The sequence below is a fragment of the Nycticebus coucang genome, chromosome 10 (assembly GCF_027406575.1).
Source record: "Nycticebus coucang isolate mNycCou1 chromosome 10, mNycCou1.pri, whole genome shotgun sequence".
NCBI lineage: Eukaryota > Metazoa > Chordata > Mammalia > Primates > Lorisidae > Nycticebus > Nycticebus coucang.
The window spans coordinates 117,556,588-117,576,201 of NC_069789.1; the positions used below are offsets into that span (position 1 = coordinate 117,556,588).

At 40.5% G+C, this 19,614-nt stretch overlaps 1 protein-coding gene across 9 annotated transcripts in view; it reads left to right on the forward strand.

Annotated features, from left to right (window-relative positions):
• The window catches only part of LOC128595776 (sulfotransferase 2A1-like), a 370,742-nt gene extending 354,375 nt beyond the window's left edge, over positions 1-16,367 (forward strand). For all 9 annotated transcript variants that reach the window (XM_053604741.1, XM_053604738.1, XM_053604735.1 and 6 more), the window contains 3 exons: positions 11,644-11,738; positions 12,927-13,104; positions 15,996-16,367. In XM_053604741.1, coding sequence (XP_053460716.1) covers positions 11,644-11,738; positions 12,927-13,104; positions 15,996-16,108 — 386 coding nt within the window. In that variant the 3' untranslated portion in view covers positions 16,109-16,367. The remainder of the gene's footprint in view (positions 1-11,643; positions 11,739-12,926; positions 13,105-15,995) is intronic.
• The last annotated feature ends 3,247 nt before the right edge of the window (positions 16,368-19,614 follow it).

Genomic DNA, 19,614 nt, shown 5'->3' on the forward strand with positions numbered 1-19,614 from the left:
CTTTTTTCTGTTGGAAGCTTTTTTATTGTTTCTTCAGTCTCAGTGCTTGATATTGATGTGCTTAAGAGATCTATTTCTTCCTAGTTAAGCCTAGGAAGATGGTATGCTTCCTTGTATTGATCCATTTTCTCTACATTGTCGAATTTCTGGGCATAGAGTTTTTTGTAGTAGAAAGAGATAATCTCTTGTATCTCTAGGGTATCAGTTGTTATTTCCCCCTTTTTGTTTCTGATTGATATCTTAAAGATTTTACTTTCCTGTTTCTAGTTAATCTGGCCATTGATTTATTGATTTTCTTTATCTTTGTGAAGAACCAACATTTTCTTTAGTTTTCTGAATGATTCTTTTGTTTTCAATTTCATTTATTTCAGGTTTAATTTTGATTATTTCTTTTCTTCTGCTGGTTTTGGGATTGGTTGCTCTTCCCTTTGCATTTCTTTAAGATGATTCATTAGGTTGTTGATATCCTGTCTTTGTGCTTTTCAGATATACTTCCTTTTAATTTATATAATTATTCATTTAAAATTCATGTAATTATTAGGTAATTCACATATTTGTTTTTTGTTTTTTGGGTTTTTTTTAGAGACAGAGTTTCAGTTTTTTGCCCTCTGTAGAGTGCCCTAGTGTCACATAAACAAACTAAAAAATAAGGACCATATGATTCTTTTAATTGATGCAGAAAAAGCTTTTGGTAATATCCAGCATCCTTCATGATCAGAACACTTAAGAAAACTGGTATAGAAGGGACATTTCTTAAACTAATAGAGGCCATCTACAGCAAACCCACAGCCAATATCGTATTGAATGAAGTTAAATTTAAATCATTTCCACTTAGATCAGGAACCAGGCAAGGTTGCCCATTGTCACCATTGCTCTTTACATTGTAATGGAATTTTTAGCCATTGCAATTAGGGAAGAAAAGGCGATCAAGGGTATCCACATAGGGTCAGAAGAGATCATACTTTCACTCTTCACAGATGATATGATTGTATATCTGGAAAACACTGGGGATTCTACTACAAAACTTTTAGAAGTGATCAAGGAATACAGCAATGTCTCAGACTACACAATCAACACCCATAAATCTGTAGCCTTTATATATACCTACAATAACCAAGCCAAAAAAACAGTTAAGGACTCTATTCCTTTCACAGTAGTGCCAAAGAAGATGAAATATTTGGGAGTATACCTAACAAAGGACGTGAAAGATCTCTACAAAGAGAACTATGAAACTTTAAGAAATAGCTGAAGATGTTAACAAATGAAACAACTTACCATGCTCAGGGCTGGGAAAAACCAACATTGTTAAAATGTCTATACTACCCAAACCAATATATAATTTTAATGCAATTCCTATTAAAACTCCATTGTCACATTTTAAACATCTTGAAAAAATAATACTTCGTTTTATATGGAATCAGATAAAACCTCAAATAGCCAAAAAAAGACAGCAGGGGGAATCACACTACTAGACCTGAGACTGTACTATAAATTGATAGTGATCAAAACAGCAGGGCATTGGCACAAAAACAGAGAAGTAGATGTCTGGAACAAAATAGAGAACCAAGAGATGAATCCAGCTACTTACCATTATTTGATCTTTTACAAGCCAATTAAAAACATTCAGTGGGGGAAAGATTCCCTATTTAACAAATGGTACTAGGTGAACTGGCTGGCAACCTATAGAAGATTGAAACTGGACCCACACCTTTCACCATTAACTAAGATAGACTTTCACTGGATAAAAGATTTAAACTTAAGACGTGAAACGATAAAAATACTTGAAGAAAGTGCAGGGAAAACTCTTGAAGGAATCAGCCTGGGTGAATATTTTTGAGGAGGACTCCCCAGGCAATTGAAGCAGTGTCAAAAATACACTACTGGGACATGATCAAACTAAAAAGCTTCTGAACAGCCAAGAACATAGTAAGTAAAGCAAAGAGACAGCCCTCAGAATGGGAGAAAATATTTGCAGGTTATACCTCTGATAAAGGTCTAATAACCAGAATCCACAGAGAACTCAAACGTATTAGTAAGAAAAGAACAGTTGATCCCATCACAGGGTGGACAAGGGACTTGAAGGGAAACTTCTCTAAAGAAGACAGATGTACAAACTACAAACACATGAAAAAAAGCTCATCATCCTTAATCATCAGAGAAATGCAAATCAAAACTACTTTGAGATATCACCTAACCCCAGTAAGAGTAGCCCACATAACAAAATCCCAAAACCAGAGATGTTGGTGTGAATGTGGAAAAAAGGGCACACTGCTGGTGGGAATGCACACTAATACGTTCCTTCTGGAAGGATGTTTGGAGAATACTTAGAGACCTAAAAATAGACCTGCCATTCAATCCTATACTTCCTTTAATAGGTTTATAACCAGAAGACCAAAAGTCACAATATAACAAAGACATCTGTACCAGAATGTTTATTGCAGCCCAATTCATAATTGCTAAGTTATGGAAGAAGCCCAAGTGCCCATCGACCCACGAATGGACTAGCAAATTGGGGTACATGTATACCATGGAATATTATGCAGCCTTAAAGAAAGATGGAGACTTTACCTCTTTCATGTTTATGTGGATGGAGCTGGAACATATTCTTCTTAGCAAAGTATCTCAGGAATGGAAGAAAAAGTATCCAATGTACTCAGCCCCACTATGAAGCTAAATTAAACTTTCACATGAAGGCTATAACCCAACTATAGCACAAGACTATGAGGAAAGGCCCAAGGAAGGAAAAGGGAGGGGGGAGGTTAGGGTGGAGGGAGGGTTATGGGTAGGGCCACACCTACGGTGCATCTTAGAATGGGTACAGGTGAAACTTACTAAAGACAGAATACAAATGTCTACATACAAGAACTAAGAAAATGCCATGAAGGCTATGTTGAACAGTTTGATGAGAATATTTCAGATTGTATATGAAACCAGCACATTGTACCCCGTGATTGCACTAATGTACACAGCTATGATTTAACAAAAATTAAAAAAAAAGAAATAAAGCTCCTGAACAGACCAATTTCAAGCTCTGAGATTAAAGAAACAACAAAAAAGCTTTCAACCAAAAAATACCCTGGTCCAGATGGCTTCACACCAGAATTCTATCACACTTTCAAGAAACAGCTTATTCCTGTACTGCAGAAATTATTCCAAAAAATCAAGGAAGAAGGAATCTTCCCCAACATGTTCTATGAAGCGAACATCACCCTGATACCAAAACCAGGAAAAGACCCAACCAAAAAAGGAGAATTTTGAAACAATTTCACTCATGAATATAGATGCAGAATTTCTCAACAAAATCCTAGCCAATAGATTACATTTTATCATCAAAAAAGTCATACATCATGATCAAGTAGGTTTCATCCCAGGGATGCAAGGCTGGTTTACCATACACAAGTCCATAAACGTTATCCACCATATTAACAGAGGCAAAAATAAAGATCATATGATCCTCTCAATAGATGCAGAAAAAGCATTTGATAAAATCCAGCATCCTTTTCTAATTAGAACACTGAAGAGTATAGGCATAGGTGGCACATTTCTAAAACGGATTGAAGTTATCTATGACAAACTCACAGCTAATATTTTACTGAATGGAGTAAAACTGAAAGCTTTTCCTCTTAGAACTGGAACCAGACAAGGTTGTCCTCTGTCACTTTTACTATTCAACGTAGTGCTGGAAGTTCTAGCCAATACAATTAGGCAAGACAAGGAAATAAAGGGAATCCAAATGGGAGCAGAAGAGGTTAAACTCTCCCTCTTTGCTGACGACATGATCTTATACTTAGAGAACCCCAAAGACTCAACCACGAGACTCCTAGAAGTCATCAAAAAATACAGTAATGTTTCAGGATATAAAATCAATGTCCACAAGTCAGTAGCCTTTGTATATGCCAGTAACAGTCAAGATGAGAAGCTAATTAAGGACACAACTCCCTTCACCATAGTTTCAAAAAAAATGAAATACCTATGAATATACCTAACAAAGGAGGTGAAGGACCTCTATAAAGAAAACTATGAAATCCTCAGAAAGGAAATAGCAGAGGATATTAACAAATGGAAGACCACACCATGCTCATGGCTGGGAAGAATCAACATTGTTAAAATGTCTATACTTCCCAAAGCAATCTACCTATTCAATGCCATTCCTATCAAAATACCAACATTGTACTTTGAAGATTTGGATAAAATGATTCTGCATTTTGTATGGAACCAGAAAAAAACCTGCATAGCTAAGGCAGTTCTTAGTAATAAAAATAAAGCTGGGGGCATCAGTATACAAGATTTTAGTCTGTACTACAAAGCCATAGTGGTCAAGACAGCATGGTACCGGCACAAATATAGAGATATAGACACTTGGAATCGAATAGAAAACCAGGAAATGAAACTAACATCTTACAACCACCTAATCTTTGATAAACCAAACAAAAATATATCTTAGGGGAAAGACTCTCTGTTCAATAAATGGTATTGGGAAAACTGGATATCCACATGTAAAAGACTGAAACTGGACCCACACCTTTCCCCACTCACAAAAATTGATTCAAGATGGATAAAGAACTTAAGTTTAAGGCATGAAACAATAAAAATCCTCAGAGAAAGTGTAGGAAAAACACTGGAAGATATTGGCCTGGGGAAAGACTTCATGAAGAAGACTGCCATGGCAATTGCAACAACAACAAAAATAAACAAATGGGACTTAATTAAACTCAAAAGCTTCTGTACAGCTAAGGAGACAACTACCAAAGTAAAGAGACAACCTACACAATGGGAAAGATATTTGCATATTTTCAATCAGACAAAAGCTTGATAACTAGGATCTATAGAGAACTCAAATTAATCCACATGAAAAAAGCCAACAATCCCATACATCAATGGGCAAGAGACATGAACAAAATCTTCTCTAAAGAAGACAGATGAATGGCTTTGAAAAAATGTTCATCATCCCTATTAGAGAAATGCAAATCAAAACCACCCTGAGACACCATCTAACCCCAGCAAGAATGGCCCAAATCACACAATCTCAAAACTGCAGATGCTGGCGTGGATGTGGAGAGAGGGGAAGGAACACTTTTACACTGCTGGTGGGACTGCAAACTAGTACAACCTTTCTGCAAGGAAGTATGGAGAAACCTCAAAGCACTCAAGCTAGACCTCCCATTTGATCTGGCAATCCCATTACTGGGCATCTACCCAGAAGGGAAAAAATCCTTTTATCATAAGGACACTTGCACTAGACTGTTTATTGCAGCTCAATTTATAATCGCCAAAATGTGGAAACAGCCTAAATGCCCACCAACCCAGGAATGGATTAACAAGCTGTGGTATATGTATACCATGGAATACTATTCAGCTATTTAAAAAAAAATGAAGACTGGGTGGCACCTGTGGCTCAGTAGGCAGGGCGCCGGCCCCATATACCGAGGGTGGCGGGTTCAAACCCAGCTCCAGCCAAAGTGCAACAAAAAAATAGCCGGACATTGTTGCGGGCGCCTGTAGTCCCAGCTACTCGGGAGGCTGAGGCAGGAGAATCGCCTAAGCCCAGGAGTTCAAGGTTGCTGTGAGCTGTGTGACGCCATGGCACTCTACCGAGGGCAATAAAGTGAAACTCTGTCTCTACAAAAAAAAAAAAAAAAATGAAGACTTTGCATCCTTTTTCTTAACCTGGATGGAAGTGGAAGATATTATTCTTAGTAAAGCATCACAAGAATGTAGAAGCATGAATCCTATGTACTCAATTTTGATATGAGGACAATTAACGACAATTAAGGTCCTGGTGGGGGTGGAGGAATGGGAGATCAGAGAGAGAAAGAAGAGAGGGGTGGGGAAAAGAAGAGCAGAGAGAGGGAAGGAGGGAGGCGGATGTGGCCTTGGGCTGTGCCACACCTTCTGGGGGCAAGACACGATTGCAAGAGAGACTTTACCTAAAAAATGCAATCAGTGTAACCTGACTTATTGTATCCTCAATGAATCCCCAGCAATAAAAATGAAGTAACAGGCTATATGCAGTGGCTTATGCCTGTAATCCTAGCCATCTTGGAGTCTGAGGCAGGAGGATTGCTTGAGGCTAGAAGTTTGACACCAGACTGAGGCAAAGTGAGACTCCATCTCTACAAAAACTTTAAAAATGAGGTGGGCATGATGGTGTGTGCCTGTAGTACCAGCTACCTAGGAGAATGAGGCAGGAGAATTAATTGAGCCCAAGAGTTTGGTGTTGCAGTGAGTTATGATACCACTGCCCTCTAGTCCAGGTGACAGAGGGAGACTCTGTCTCAGTAAAAGAAAGACAGAAAAATAAATAATAATAATAAAGAGAATTCGTTCAACTGAAAGAAAGGTGTACTAAATACTATCACAAAAACATATGAAAGTATTAAATTCAGTAGTAAATGTAAGAACACCATCCAATTCATACTTTCTCATCATGGTGTTGGGTAAATCACTTCTATCTTCAGTATAAGGATTAAATGACAAAATTATTTTAAAAAGAATAGGTATAATAATTTGTTAAAGGACATACAATATAAAAGGATGTAATAGGTCTATCAAAAACATGAACTGTGAGTTCAGCGCCCATAGCACAGTGGTGACTGTGCCAGCCACATACACCAAAGGTGGAGGGTTGGAACCCAGCCTGGGGTCCAACCCAGCTAAACAACTGCAACCAAAAAATAGCCGGGTGCTGTGCCAGGTGCCAAGTCCCAGCTACTTGCGAGGTGAGGCAGGAGAACTGCTTAAGCCCAAGAGTTTGAGGTTGCTGTAAGCTGTGATGCCACAGCACTCTACATAGCACAACAAAGTGAGACTGTCTCCAAAAACAATAATAATAATACAGGAACTCTGAAGAGGTGGATTAAGAGTGGTGAGTGTCTTTATGCAGATGTGAAGGGACAACTACACACACACACATATACACACATACACATTTTCTCTTTCCATTCATTTGTAACTGGACACTTAGATAAACGATTATCTTACTTATTGTGAATAGTGCTACATTGAACGTGGGAGTGTTGATATCTCCTCTTTATACATGATATACAAAAGTATATATTGCATAAAACGTGTTTTATGTTAAGTTATATCTTATAATAATGTGTATGACATGCTGTGTATTTAGGTGTACCTATAGAATTATGTGTGTAACATGATTTCACACATAATGAAAATACATATTAAGAAATGAAAAATATATCAGGAACAAATAACAATTCTACTCATTCACGCACTTAACAACATTCTTCCAATACATAGAGTCAAAATTTACATAATTGAAAAGAAAATGAATAGTCCATATGATGGCAGAGAATATTTACTCATATTTCTCCTATGATAGACAAAATATAATATGGATGTAGATGATTTGACCAACGAAATTTACCATTGGCTCAGGGCCCGTAGGTCAGTGGTTAGGGTGCTGGCCACATACACCAGGGCTGGCGGATTTGAACCTGGCCTGGGGCTACTAAACAACAATGACAACTACAACAACAACAACCAAATAACCAGGCCTGTGGCAGGCACCTGTATTCCCAGTACTTAGGAGGCTGAGGCAAGAGAATAACTTAAGCCCAAGTGTTTGAGGTAGCTGTGAGCTGTGATGCCACGGCACTATACCGAAGGCGACATCGTGAGACTCTGTCTCAAAAAACAAAAGAATTAATTCAACTTATTATTATGTTGTTTGGTATATTGCATCCTCAATAATAAGTGAAATATGTTTGTAATTTTCCCTTTATAATAATATATTCTCTCCGATTTTAATATCAGGTGTACCCAGATGAAGTAGAATGATTTTGAAGTATTTCTTCTTTTTCTATTGTCTATAAGATTTGGCATGATCTGTTTTTTTGAAATGATCTTTTACTTTTATTTATAAATATTAGTTGTCTATTTTTTGAGACTTAAAAAAAAAATAAGAAGAAGAGGTTAACTGAGGACTCCATACTGAAACTCAAAGTCAAAGCATTCTATAGTAGACATGCTCGAATTTGACAATGTGAATCTTACTTTCTTTACATTATTATTTATCCTTATTGCTCACTATTTCGATGCAGCAATACTCTGATATATTTTCCGAATGTATTTATGTTTGTTCGTTTTTTACAAGGTTTTTGTTTCTAGTCCTTATCTTAAACATTGTTATTGTTATTGAATTTTAAGCCTCTTTAATTTTGTGAAGGCAAAAATGGAAACCTAATAAACACAAATATATGTAAAAAAAAAGAAAAACATCACGTATAATCTTGGTGCATACTGAAGACAATGCAAGATAAAGAATATAGTGTATTAAGACATTAATCAAAAAAACAAAGTGAGGAATGAGCGTGCATATGAAAATAATTAATGGAGATGAATGAAAACATGTAAATATGCTTCTATAAAATGATTATAGAGCAATATATGAATTTTATCTATCTAAACATTTTAAAATTGATACAATAGTAAAATATATTGGTGCAAAGATGATGGAATGGATGTGGGTATTGTTATTAATCTCGTTCACTATTAACACAGCAAGTTATCAGTTAATGCTGAAAATTGTTAAAATTATTAAATTTGTAAAATTAAAATTAAAAAATATTATTATTGAATCCTACTGACAAATGTAGAAGTCTGCATATTGCAACTGAATAATATGCATGTCATCAAGCACACGTCAATCAACTACCAAAATGAACTATGTAATATAAGAATAGCAAGTCTAAATAAAGACCACAATTAAAATCAACGTCATGCATAATATATGTTCTAATTATGATACAATAAATGTATGCACCCAAAATGAAAGATATTTTAAATTATATGGCTAGTTAGAAAAACATTTCTAAGTAATTTATATTCTAGAATGAATGAGAGTGGATTATTTCTAGTTTTGAATTTAGTGATTATGAAAAGATTGAATATGAAAAGTTATGAAATGCAGGCAGATCAGTACTTAATGGTAACATTGCAGCCTTAAATGTGTGAATTGAGAAATAATAAAAACATTTATGCATTATGCATTTGACTTCAGAAGACAAAACAATGAATAAAAACACATAAAAAAAGGAAGATGAGGGAAGGAAATAATGGTGAAGAAGAGAGATTAAGTTGAAAACAAAATTTCCATGGCACTAATAATTCATTTTCTAGACACATTTGAATTACCACAATTGGCCCATTAAGAAGTGGAAAGCATGGATAGAGCTGTAACCATGAAGCTGCTGGAATTAGGACCTCAATATCCAAAACTCCACCTATACCACTGCTATGAAACAAAACCTAATAGATATTAGATAAACCTTATAAAATTGTATAAGGTTTTTATAAAATTTATGAATTTTATAAGGTAAACCTTAGAAAAATTAAAAACATCTGATTTTTTTTTATTATTGAGACAGAGTCTCTCTCTGTCTCCCTCAACACAGTGCCATGGAATCAGAGTTCACAGTAACCTCAAACTACTGGACTCAACTGATTCTCTTGCTGTAGTCTCCACAGTAGCTGGGACTACAGGCTTCTGCCACAATGCACAGCTATTCTGTTTTTATTGTTGTTGTTGTTCACCAGGCCCAGGCTGGCTTTGAACCCACCAGCCCCAGTGCATGCGGCCAGTGCCCTAACTACTGAGGTACAGGAGCCCCCAACATCTGGTAATTTTTATCAAAGAAAGGGGCAAGGAGTGATGGCCCATGCCTCTAATTCCACCACTTTGGGAAACCAAGCCAGGAGGATGGCTTGAGACCAGAAATTTAAGAACAGCCTGGGCAACAGAGTGAGAACCTCATCTCTACAAAAAAAAAGGAAGCCAGGCATGGTTGTTCCCACCTGAGGTGCTAGCTACTTGGGAGGCTGAGATGGGAAGATGGCTTGAGACTGGCAGTTCAAGGTTACACTAAGCTATGGTCACACCACTGCACCCCAGCCCGAAACCATCTCTAGGAAAAGGTAATTAGATCCCAGGAAACAGGATTGGCCTGGAGCCATGTCTGATTGCCCAGTGCTCACTACTGAGGCTGCTCTCTCAATGTGAGTAAAGCATTGCTCTATCTAGTGTCTGTGTGACTTGTATCTTTCTTGACCACCCTGACACCTGCAAAGCGTGGAGTAGGCTGACGCCCTGGAACTCCCGTTCTCAGTGGCAGGCATTGGTATGCTATTTTTGTCCTTCCGAAAGGTGATTATAGGTGTCATTTGCTTGACACCAGCAAGTGTCAACCCAAGGTCAACCAAAGACTATGTTTGGACCTTATTTGGACCTCAGTTTAAAGAAACCAAACAGGAGAAAGACATTTATGAGATAATCTAGGAAAACTGAACACTGATTCTGTATTAGAAGCTGGTAAAGAAGTATTGTGTGTGGGCGGGGGACGGGGGTGGTGGTGTGAAAATGTAATTGACAGTGACTTGTTAGTCTGCAGAGATACACTGAAGTATGTAAAGATGAAATGTGGTGATGTGTGGGAGTTTTCTAAAATAAAACAATTTGAAGGAAAGGGGAAACAAATGAAATAAGGTGTATTCAAAATAATACACCAGGACACACTGCTTCTGGAACTATTCAGTGAGCCCCTTGGGCAAAATAATAAAACCCTCTTCTAGGGCGGCGCCTGTGGCTCAGTGAGTAGGGCGCCGGCCCCATATACCTAGGGTGGCAGGTTCAGACCCGCCCCGGCCAAACTGCAACAAAAAAATAGCCGGGCGTTGTGGCGGGCGCCTGTAGTCCCAGCTGCTTGGGAGGCTGAGGCAAGAGAATAGCGTAAGCCCAAGAGCTAGAGGTTGCTGTGAGCTGTGTGACACCACGGCACTCTACCCAAGGGCGGTACAGTGAGACTCTGTCTCTACAAAAAAAAAAAAAAACCCTCTTCTATACAAAAAAAAAAGAATAATAATAATTATCCACCAGTAATGGTTGAAGCTAAGAAATGGGTTCATGGGAGATTCTTATGTGTATCAAGGCTGTTTCTATATATATTGATATGCACATATACATATATAACTCAGTATACACAAATATATATATTTGGGGTGGTGGGATCAGGGCGATGTCAGTAAAAGTGTACAAAGTTTCAGTTGGACAAGGTGAATGAGTTCCAGAGCGCTATGGTACAGCATGTTGACTATAGTTAATAATACTGTGTTATAGGCTCAGCTCCTGTAGCTCAAGTGGCTAGGGCGCCAGCCACTTACACTGGAGCTGGATGGTTCGAACCCAGCCTGGGCCTGCCAAACAACAATGACAACTACAACAAAAAAATAGCCGGGTGTTGTGGCAGGCACCTGTAGTCTCAGCTACTTGGAAGGCTGAGGCAAGAGAATCACTTAAGCCCAAGAGTTTGAGGTTGTGATTTGTGATGCCATGGCACTCTACCAAGGGCAACATAGTGAAACTCTGCCTCAAAATACAACAATAATAATACTGCATTATATGTGTAAAAATTGCTAAGTGAATTCATCTTAAATGTTCCTCACCATAAAAAAATAGTAATTATGAGAGGTGATGATATCACTGCACAATTAATGCATAAATCAAAACATACCATTGTAAGCTATAAATATATACAAGTTTTGTTCTCAACTATGTGTCTTAATAAAGTAAGTGGAGCGTGACTTTAATAAATTGAATTAATTATCTCTCTCTCTGCCTCCCCCATGCAGTGCCATATGGGTCATGGTTTGACCACATTCATGGCTGGGTGTCCATGAGAGAGAGGGAGAACTTCCTGATGCTGAGTTACGAAGAGCTGAAACGGGTAACCTTCATTTTAGTCTTCAGTGCACACCCTCTCACCACCACCTTCCCTTCCTCTGACTTCCCTCCATTTCTCTGTGTCTCCATTCCCCCTTCTCAGTCAAAATCCAGCCTTGAGAAGAGTCAGGAAGAGTGGGATGAGCTCCCTGGTCTTCATTGCCCTGCTTCAGGTTGCCCCTTCCCAAGATTCACGTTTTTTTCCCCATATTCTTCTTTACTTTCTCTTCAAACATCTGAAGAGTTGTTCCATGCATTCAGCAGAGGGCTGAGCATTCAGATGCTCAGGACAAGGAAGGGTGAGGAGACCATCTTTTCTCTAGGATACCAGTGGCCTATTAGTGGCATCCTGGAGAGAAGAGAAAGTAACGTGGGAACACTGGATGCTGCTTCCGCCTGAGACACTTTACTGCCCATCCCCTTCCTCTGCCCACCTCCGTCCAGTCCCCAACGGCCTCAGCATGAATGCATTGTAATCGGGAAGCCTTTCTTAAAGCATCAAACTGCCTCAGGTCCATGATTCCTTCTTGGAATTTTCCTTTCAATTCACACACTGAACTTTAAGTTTAGCTATTTCCACAATTGTGTGTCCTTTTGTGAGACAACATTCAGGCCTTGTAAAATAAAGGAAACATTTAAACCATTATAGCTCTAAGAGAAAGGGCTATGATTCACAGAAAAGTCTTTGTGGTATAAAAAGCTATTTTCTTAGCATAATCTTCCAGGATCCTGTCCAAGAGCTACACGAGAAGATCTTGTAAAACGGTGTGTGATTCAATTGTGAGTTATGAGGAATAGTATTGTTTGATGCCCCATACAAAATTTAAAATCAATTCCTTACATCTTTGTCAAGTTCTCACACCTCTCCTTCTTTAATCCTAATCATTGTCCAGGAGCCCTTCTCAAAGTCTCCCTAGAAGCCCCAGGCCCTGTCTTTTACTGCTAAGTTCTGCTAACTCCTAACCATATGGGAAATCCATCAGGATCCCAGCATCTTTCCCACACTCCCTGCTCTCTCTTCTTTACCTGTTTCTCTTGCTTTCTCCTGGCTGCATCCAGCTCCATCACTTCTCCCTTCTGTGTCCTGTTTCTCTCTTCTTCTTCCCCCTCCTCATCCTCATCCTGCTTCTCATCCTGGTTTCTCTGGTGGCTTTCTCTCTCATATCCTTTCTCATGTTTTTCCTGCTTTTAGGGCACAAAAAGGACTGTGGAGAAGATCTGTCAGTTCCTGGGTAAAAAAGTAGAGCCAGAAGAACTTGATCTAATCCTCGAGAATAGCTCCTTTGAGGTCATGAAGGAAAACAAGATGTCCAATTACTCCATGCTGGGTGATACTTATTTGGTTCACAAAAACCCCCTTATAAGAAAAGGTAAAAGAAAATGCTCTGGTTTCAAAATGTCTCAGAACACATGGAGGGCTTTCTTGTGGTTACAACAGGGGCTAACAGCTGAGATGAGGAGGGTTTGAGTGAGTCAACTGCACTTGCTCATCCCACAGAGCGTCTCTCCTGTCCCCTCCTCAGGGGGTTTCTTCTCATGGTGCTGGTGTGGGCCGCAGGCACTCGGAGAAACTTGATCCATCCTGGGATGGTTACTCAACAGACAGGAAATTATTTAGATTCTCTCTCCTGAAAATTTGACATAGTAAGATGTCCATTCCACAAACAGTGACCAGGTTAATTAGCTCCTCATGCCAGGCTGGTAAGCCATGATGGAGCTGGGCAAGGAGGATGGAATTGGGATGTTCACATGGGGGCTACCAACTGGACAGTTAGTGTAGAGAACTATCCCTAACAAAGGCATGAGTGAAGGATTGACTCCGCTGGGAAAAGGAGGCAGGAGAGACTTTGCTATCGGACATTCAAAGACCCACGATGGTGAAAGCTTACCCATGTCCCTACCCTTGAGCTCCAGACAAAGGGAAATATCTTTTGCAAGGAGTTTGAGAATGTATTTTCATTCCAAAATCCTGCATTTCAAATGTATCTGGATGGTGATACATCAAAGAAAATGATGGCATCAGAGGACCTTGAGCAGGTCAGGGCCTGTGCTGTCCCAGTTGGCCAGGAGGACAGAGACCAAGAAGGTCAGTCTTGAGCCCTAACACCTAATGGAATTATCTCTGATGGGTTTTGGATTGCTGGGGTCCCGTGACCTCATTCTTCTTTCAAATATCCTTCTTATGGAATGAGAAGATCTCTTGTAAGCTTTCCCACAATTGCATTTTGAAAGAAGGTAACAGGTCTGGTTTCACAGATTAGCAGCTAGAGACTTAGGTGCTATTTACAAGATTGAGTTGCTGGTGGGATGAGTTAAGACTCTTGGAATGCGAAGGTGCAAGAATTATGCCTGTGAGAAGGACATGGATATGGGGGCGCAGAAGACAGAATGATATGAGCTGAATGGTGTCCCCCAAATTCATCTGTTGAAGTGCTAACCTCCTGCACTGCCAAAAGAAATAACATTGAGATATAAAGTCTTTAAATAGAAGTCATTAAGTTATAATGAGACTTGTAGGATGAGCCCTAACCCAAATGACTGCATCCTTAGAAGACATGTGGACACACGCACGTGCACACACGAAGATGACACACGAGAACAATGGATGTTTACAGGGCGCCGGTTACACGGTAGACGCTCTGCTCTATCATTTCTACCACATAAATATGTAACTTACATCTATATATCATCAGCTTATATAACAGTTATATCTCATTTTTCGTTAATCTATTTAATATATTGATATATGTACATATTAATTTTTATGCTATATCAGATAATAAGATAACATGTAATTAAGGGTGTTATTTCTGGCATACAAATCTTTGGCTTCAAATCCAAATCCATTACTTTAACAATGCAGCCTCTCAAGGGTTTCCCCCACCCCCTCATGTCAAATGGAGATAATATTAGTGAATTTTTTTTTCTTTTTTGAGTCAGTCTTGCTCTGTCACCCAGAATGGAATGCAGTGGTGTGATCTTAACTCACTGCAGCCTCAAATCCTGGAACCAGGGCGGCGCCTGTGGCTCAGTGAGTAGGGCGCCGGTCCCATATGCCGGAGGTGGCAGGTTCGAAGCCAGCCCCGGCCAAAAACCACAAAAAAAAAAATTATGTTTTGGGTGGCGCCTGTGGCTCAAGGAGTAGGGCGCTGGTCCCATATGCCGGAGGTGGTGGGTTCAAACCCAGCCCCGGCCAAAAAAAAAAAAAAAAAAATCCTGGAACCAAGTAATCCTCCCACCTCAGCTGCCCCAGTAGCTGGAATTACTGGCATGCACCACCGGGCCCATCTGATTATTCTTATTTTTAGTAGGGACAGGGGTCTCCCTAGGTTGCCCAAGATGGTCTGAAACACCTTGGGTCAAGCAATCCTCCCACCTGGCCCTCCGTAGTCACAGCATTACAGGTTTAAGTTACTGTGCTCAGGACATTTTTTAATTCTTTTATTCATCCTTTTAGCAACTATTTATTGATACTTAACTCTATGTCTGTCTCTCCTTGAAACACTAACTCTGTCGCAATTTAAAATAACAGTTGTGACATTGTAAACCTTACATATTTTACATCAAGGATACATGTTCTATATCTCCACCTCGAAAGACAACTGTATAGATCTCCTCCTACAGGGAAGTGGGAAGTGTTTAGAAGGAAAATAAATCAGGATGGGGACTGGCCATTCTACCCTGGGTGGTGAGAGAACCTCACTGAGAAGACTGCCTCGGAGCAAAGACTGGAAAGGGAAACAGGCAGGACATAGACACACCTGGGAGAACAGATCACTGGGAGCCTTACAAGCACCTGACACACTTGTCTGAGTGAAAGAGCAGGATGAGTCTTCCCTTCAAAGGGGGCTACAGGGGCTGCTCTGATACGGGAGAGCAGTCCCAAGCACAGGGAGTGCTTACAGTCCGTCGCCATAATGCAGGAGAGAAATGATGTTGGCTTAGGTCAGGGTGGTAGAAACAGGGGTGTTGGGAAGTGGCTCAATTCTGGGTGCGTCAGCAGACATAGTGGGCATGACCGTGGAGGGACTGTGCCCAGGAGGGGCTGGGAGAGAGGAGGAGGTAAGAAGTCATCTCCAGGCAGGCCGGAGTGTGAACAGATTTGGTGCCAGGTGGCACAAGGCCCACCAGCGGACTACTGGTCATTACGCTGTATTAGCCACAGTGTCCATGAGGGTGGACAGTAGGAAAAGACCGAGGAGGAGACATGTTGGGGTCTGACCCCACTACCTGACCTCAGTGTCTGTTTCCTGTTTTCCAGGAATTACTGGGGACTGGAAAAATCACTTCACGGTGGCCCAAGCTGAAGCCTTTGATAAACTATTCCAGGAGAAGATGGCGGATCTTCCTCGGGAGCTGTTCCCCTGGGAATAATGTCTAAGATAGTTCTGGATCCTTTGGGGATAGTGATATTTGTTCTCCTGTCCCTGTACATGTGCATGACTGGGGGTCATTGCATAAAACCTACTAGTTCATCCTGGAACCTTGAGTTATCAAATCCTTTCACTACTTCCTTGTTAAAAATCACCATGTACCCCCCTAATCATGTTACAGCATCCCAGATTGTTTAAAATGTTTGTAGTGTTTCAAACACACAGAATGCTATAGAATAATAAAGTATTATCCCACGGTGTGCAATCACAATTTGAGTGCTTGAACCCAGGAGTTTCAGAACAGGTTGGGCTCTGTCTCTGCAAAAATAAAAAAAGATTAGCCAAGTCTAGTGGCACAAGCCTGTGGTCTTAGCCACCCTGAGACTGGGTAAAGAAGATCACTCGAGCCCAGGATTTTGAGGTTACAGTGAGGTCTGATTGCACCCCAGCCTGGCCCCAGTGGACACTGGCCTATTTGGCAGGATGAACTCCCGAGATCTACTCTCCCACATCTGGAATGTGCGGAGCCTGGAAGCATCACTCCCCTGTGGCCCAGAGAGGGGCCTTTGACAAGCAGACCTAGGAGATGGTCCCTTGGGACCAGGGTCTTCAGATAGGAGATGCTGAAGGCCAGTCACTGCCCCCAGCACCCAGCAATTAAAATTTAGGAATATAGGAAAGGATCTTGTATTTGGTTAGTGATAATCAATCTGTTCAAAAACTAAAAAGTAGATATGGACATAGCATCCTTTTTATTTTCTGCTGCTCATTGGAAGAAGAAGAGCTGCCTTGGGCCACCCATCAAATATACAAACACTAATGAACGCTGATTAACAAAAATAAAATAAAATAAAAATATCGGACACCACAGATAAGCAGAACAGTCTTCAAATAATCTGCATGTGGCCCACAGGGAACAATCTAGGACCCCCCATGACCCCTGTCCTACTTCGTTATTGGTCTGAACATCTGAAAAATGCTCTACAGCTTAGTGGGGCAGGGGATTCGTTTTCTAGGGCTGCTGTAACTGACAGCCACAAACTGGTGGGTTTCAGACAACAGAAATTTCTTCTCTCACAGCTCTGAAGGCCAGAGGTCTGACATCAAGCTGTCGGCAGGGCCCTGCTGTCTCTTCAGCCGCAGGGGAGAGTCTGCTCCAGGCCTTTCCCTCAGGTCTGGCAGTGGAGGCAGTTCCTGGTGTCCCTGGCATGTCATGCATCACACTGGTCTCTGTCTCCATCATTACTTGGCATGTTTTCTCTCATTGCTTCTTTTTCTACAGACAGGGTCTCACTCTGTTGCCCAGGCTGGAGTGCAGGGGCACCATCATAGCTCTTTGTAACATTGAATTCCCAGATTCAGGGGATCCGCCTACCTCTAGCCTCCCAAGTAACTGGGAATGCTGATGTGTGCCACCACGCCTGTCTAAGTTTTCTTTGAAAATTTTATGTAGAGACAAGATCTGTCTCCCTACGTCATTCAAGCTGGTCCGATCTCCTGGCCTCAAGCAATCTCCTGCCTTAGTCTCACAGAGTGCTGGGATGACAGGTGTGAGCCCCCGCTCCTGACCTAAGGGACATTCTCTCTCTCTGTCTCTCTGCGTCTCTTTTCTTCGTATAAGGACACCAGACATATTGGATTAGGACCCACCCTAATAACCTCATCTGAACTCAGTCACCCCTGCTAATACCTTGCCTGCAAATTAGGTCATTGTCACAAATACCTAGAGTTGGAACTTGGATGTATATTTTTGGGAAGAGAATTCAACTCAGAGTAGTTGCTAAATGTGCACAGAACATCCACCAAGCATTAGTGTTGTCATCTACTCCAATGACACCTTGGAAATAGCATGAGCAATAATATACGGGTATAAATACAGGGATAAACACTGATAGTGGGGGCTAGATGGAGTCCATGGGCTTCCTAGTCTGTGATTCTGCCAGAAGGTGCCATTGTTTTCCTGCAAAAGCCCTAACTACTGCTGTCACTGTGCTCAATGATGTGACCTTTGGAGGACTACTCCATGGTTACTGCGGGACTCCCGTTTCACCTCATGCCAGTATGTTCCCTTTGAATATAGAAGTGCAAAGTAACTTCCAGACTCCCCAAGCCTGCTCACTTTACAAATTATAGCAGAACCAATTTAATTAGCAAAAATAAACTGTCCTATCACTGTAGTGGGTCTAATTATTATTATATATTTTTATTGTTGGAGATTCATTGAGTGTACAAGAAACCAGGTTACAGTAATTGCATATGTTAAGTAAAGTTCCTCTTACAATCTTGTCTTGCTCCCCAAAGGTGTGGCACACACCAAGACCCCACCCCATCCCTCCTTCCCTCTCTCTGCTCTTCCTTCTCCTACAACCCTCCCTCCTTCCTTGTCTCTGCTCTCCCCTTCCCCCACTGCCCTCCCTCCTTCTTTCTCTCTCTGCTCTCCCCTTCCCCCACTGCCCTCCCTCCTTCTTTCTCTCTCTGCTCTCCCCTTCCCCCACCTCCTCCGTGTCATTAATTGTCATAATTGTCCTCATATCAAAATCGAGCATATAAGATTCATGCTTCTCCATTCTTGTGATGCTTTACTAAGAATAATGTGTTCCACTTCCATCCGGGTTAATACAAAGGCTGTAAAGTCTCCATTTTTTTGAAGACTGAATAGTATTCCATGGTGTACATATAACACAACTTGTTAATCCATTCCTGGGTTGGGGGGGGCAGTTAGGCTGGTTCCACATTTTGGTGATTATAAGTTGAGCTGCAATAAATAGTCTATGCAAATGTCCTTATGATAAAAGGATTTTTTTTCCTTCTGGGTAGATGTCCAGTAATGGGATTGCAGGATCGAATGGGAGGTCTAATTTGTTCTTTGAGGGTTCTTCATACTTCCTTCCAGAAAGGATGTATTAGTCTGCAGTCCCACCAGCAATGTAAAAGTGTTCCCTTCTTTCTGCCAGCATCTGCAGTTTTGAGATTTTGTGATCTGGGCCATTCTCGCTGGGGTTAGATGGTATCTCAGGGTGGTTTTGATTTGCATTTTTCTAATAATTAGGGATGATGAGCATTTTTTCATATGTTTGTTAGCCAATCGTCTGTCTTCTTTAGAGAAGGTTTATTCATGTCTCTGGCCCATTGATACATGGAATTGTTGGCTTTTTTCATGTGAATTAATTTGCATTCTCTGTAGATTCTAGCTTTCGTCTGATTCAAAGTATGCAAATATCCTTTCGCATTGTATAGGTTGTCTATTTGCTTAGGTTGTTGTCTCCTTAGCTGTACAGAGCTTTTCAGTTTAATCAAGTCCCATTTGTTTATTTTTGTTGTTGTTGCAATTGCCATAGAAGTCTTCTTCATGAAGTCCTTCCCCATGTCGATATCTTCCAATGTTTTTCCTCTCCTTTCTTTGAGAATTTTACTGTTTCATTCCTTAAATTTAAGTCCTTTATCCATCTTTTTTTTTTTATTGCAGGTTTTCTTTTTTTTTTTTATTAAATCATAGCTGTGTACATT